The sequence below is a fragment of the Branchiostoma floridae genome, chromosome 4, assembly GCF_000003815.2.
Source record: "Branchiostoma floridae strain S238N-H82 chromosome 4, Bfl_VNyyK, whole genome shotgun sequence".
NCBI classification, from domain to species: Eukaryota; Metazoa; Chordata; class Leptocardii; order Amphioxiformes; family Branchiostomatidae; genus Branchiostoma; species Branchiostoma floridae.
Genome location: NC_049982.1, coordinates 14,908,076 through 14,909,024, shown reverse-complemented (window position 1 = coordinate 14,909,024; position 949 = coordinate 14,908,076). Strand labels below are relative to the sequence as shown.

At 42.4% G+C, this 949-nt stretch overlaps 1 protein-coding gene across 1 annotated transcript in view; it reads right to left on the bottom strand.

Annotated features, from left to right (window-relative positions):
- Positions 1–121: 121 nt before the first annotated feature.
- The window catches only part of LOC118414982 (shootin-1-like), a gene marked incomplete at its 3' end in the record, with an annotated part of 29,321 nt that continues 28,493 nt past the window's right edge, over positions 122–949 (bottom strand). The window contains 2 exon segments of the mRNA XM_035819350.1: positions 122–266; positions 376–522. Coding sequence (XP_035675243.1) covers positions 122–266; positions 376–522 — 292 coding nt within the window.

The following is a 949-nucleotide window of genomic DNA, read 5'->3' as shown; positions in this document are numbered from 1 at the left end:
TCCTGTAGGTGATAGATTGCTTTCAGACCTCTATATTTGTTTTTTTAACAAACATGTCCACATTTGACAGCATACAATCTGCCACACTGTGATGTCATTTGAAATAGCCTCAAAAACTGACCTTGTTTCTCCAAAACCTTGACCTTCTCCTCTGCCTCCTGTGCTCTTTTCTCCTGTGCTTCTGTCTCCTCCATCGACAAGGCAACCTTCTTCTCCAGATCCTCCAAATCTGTTGGCGTGGCAACTTGCTCCTCAATCTCCTTTATCTGTGATGGAAAGAAGTGTTGTTTGCTTGCTGTCAACACCCAACCTTTATCTAGAACAACCCTTATGTAGAACAAAGTAAAACAGGATAAGTGCCAAACATACATGTACCTTCTGTTCATGCTCAAACCTCTCCTTCTCAAGTGTTGTTGTCATCTCCTCTACTTCTTGTAGGGATTTCATCAGACGTTCGTCTGCTGCTACTGACTGCATGACGATGACGCTCTGTCTGGTCATGGCCTTCTGCTGACGCAACATCTGCAGACAAAAATAAATAATTGACATGCATTGAGAGTTAATCAGGAGAAAGAACATCCTTCTTTAGTTTGGGTAGTACTTGCAAGCATGTATATACCTAGGTTAAAGGGAAACAACGGTTCTAAGTTACATTTTGTATATTCAGTACTGCTGCATATTTATAATGCCCGAATCTAAGCCATGCAATGCCTATTTCATATTTGGCATTTACATGTAGTTGTTGGACAATAAATGATACCAACTGACCTCTGCAGCATAGCTCTCTGCCCTCGCCCTGCAGCTTTTCTCCATGTCAAACTTGGACTTCAGGTCCTGATACTCCCCCAGGGCTAGCACAGAAACTGCAAGGAAACAAACACTGAGTCAGTGTCCTCAATGCTTTCATCAAAGAGAACAGAGCAGTGGTGAAAACAAGGCAATCAGAGAT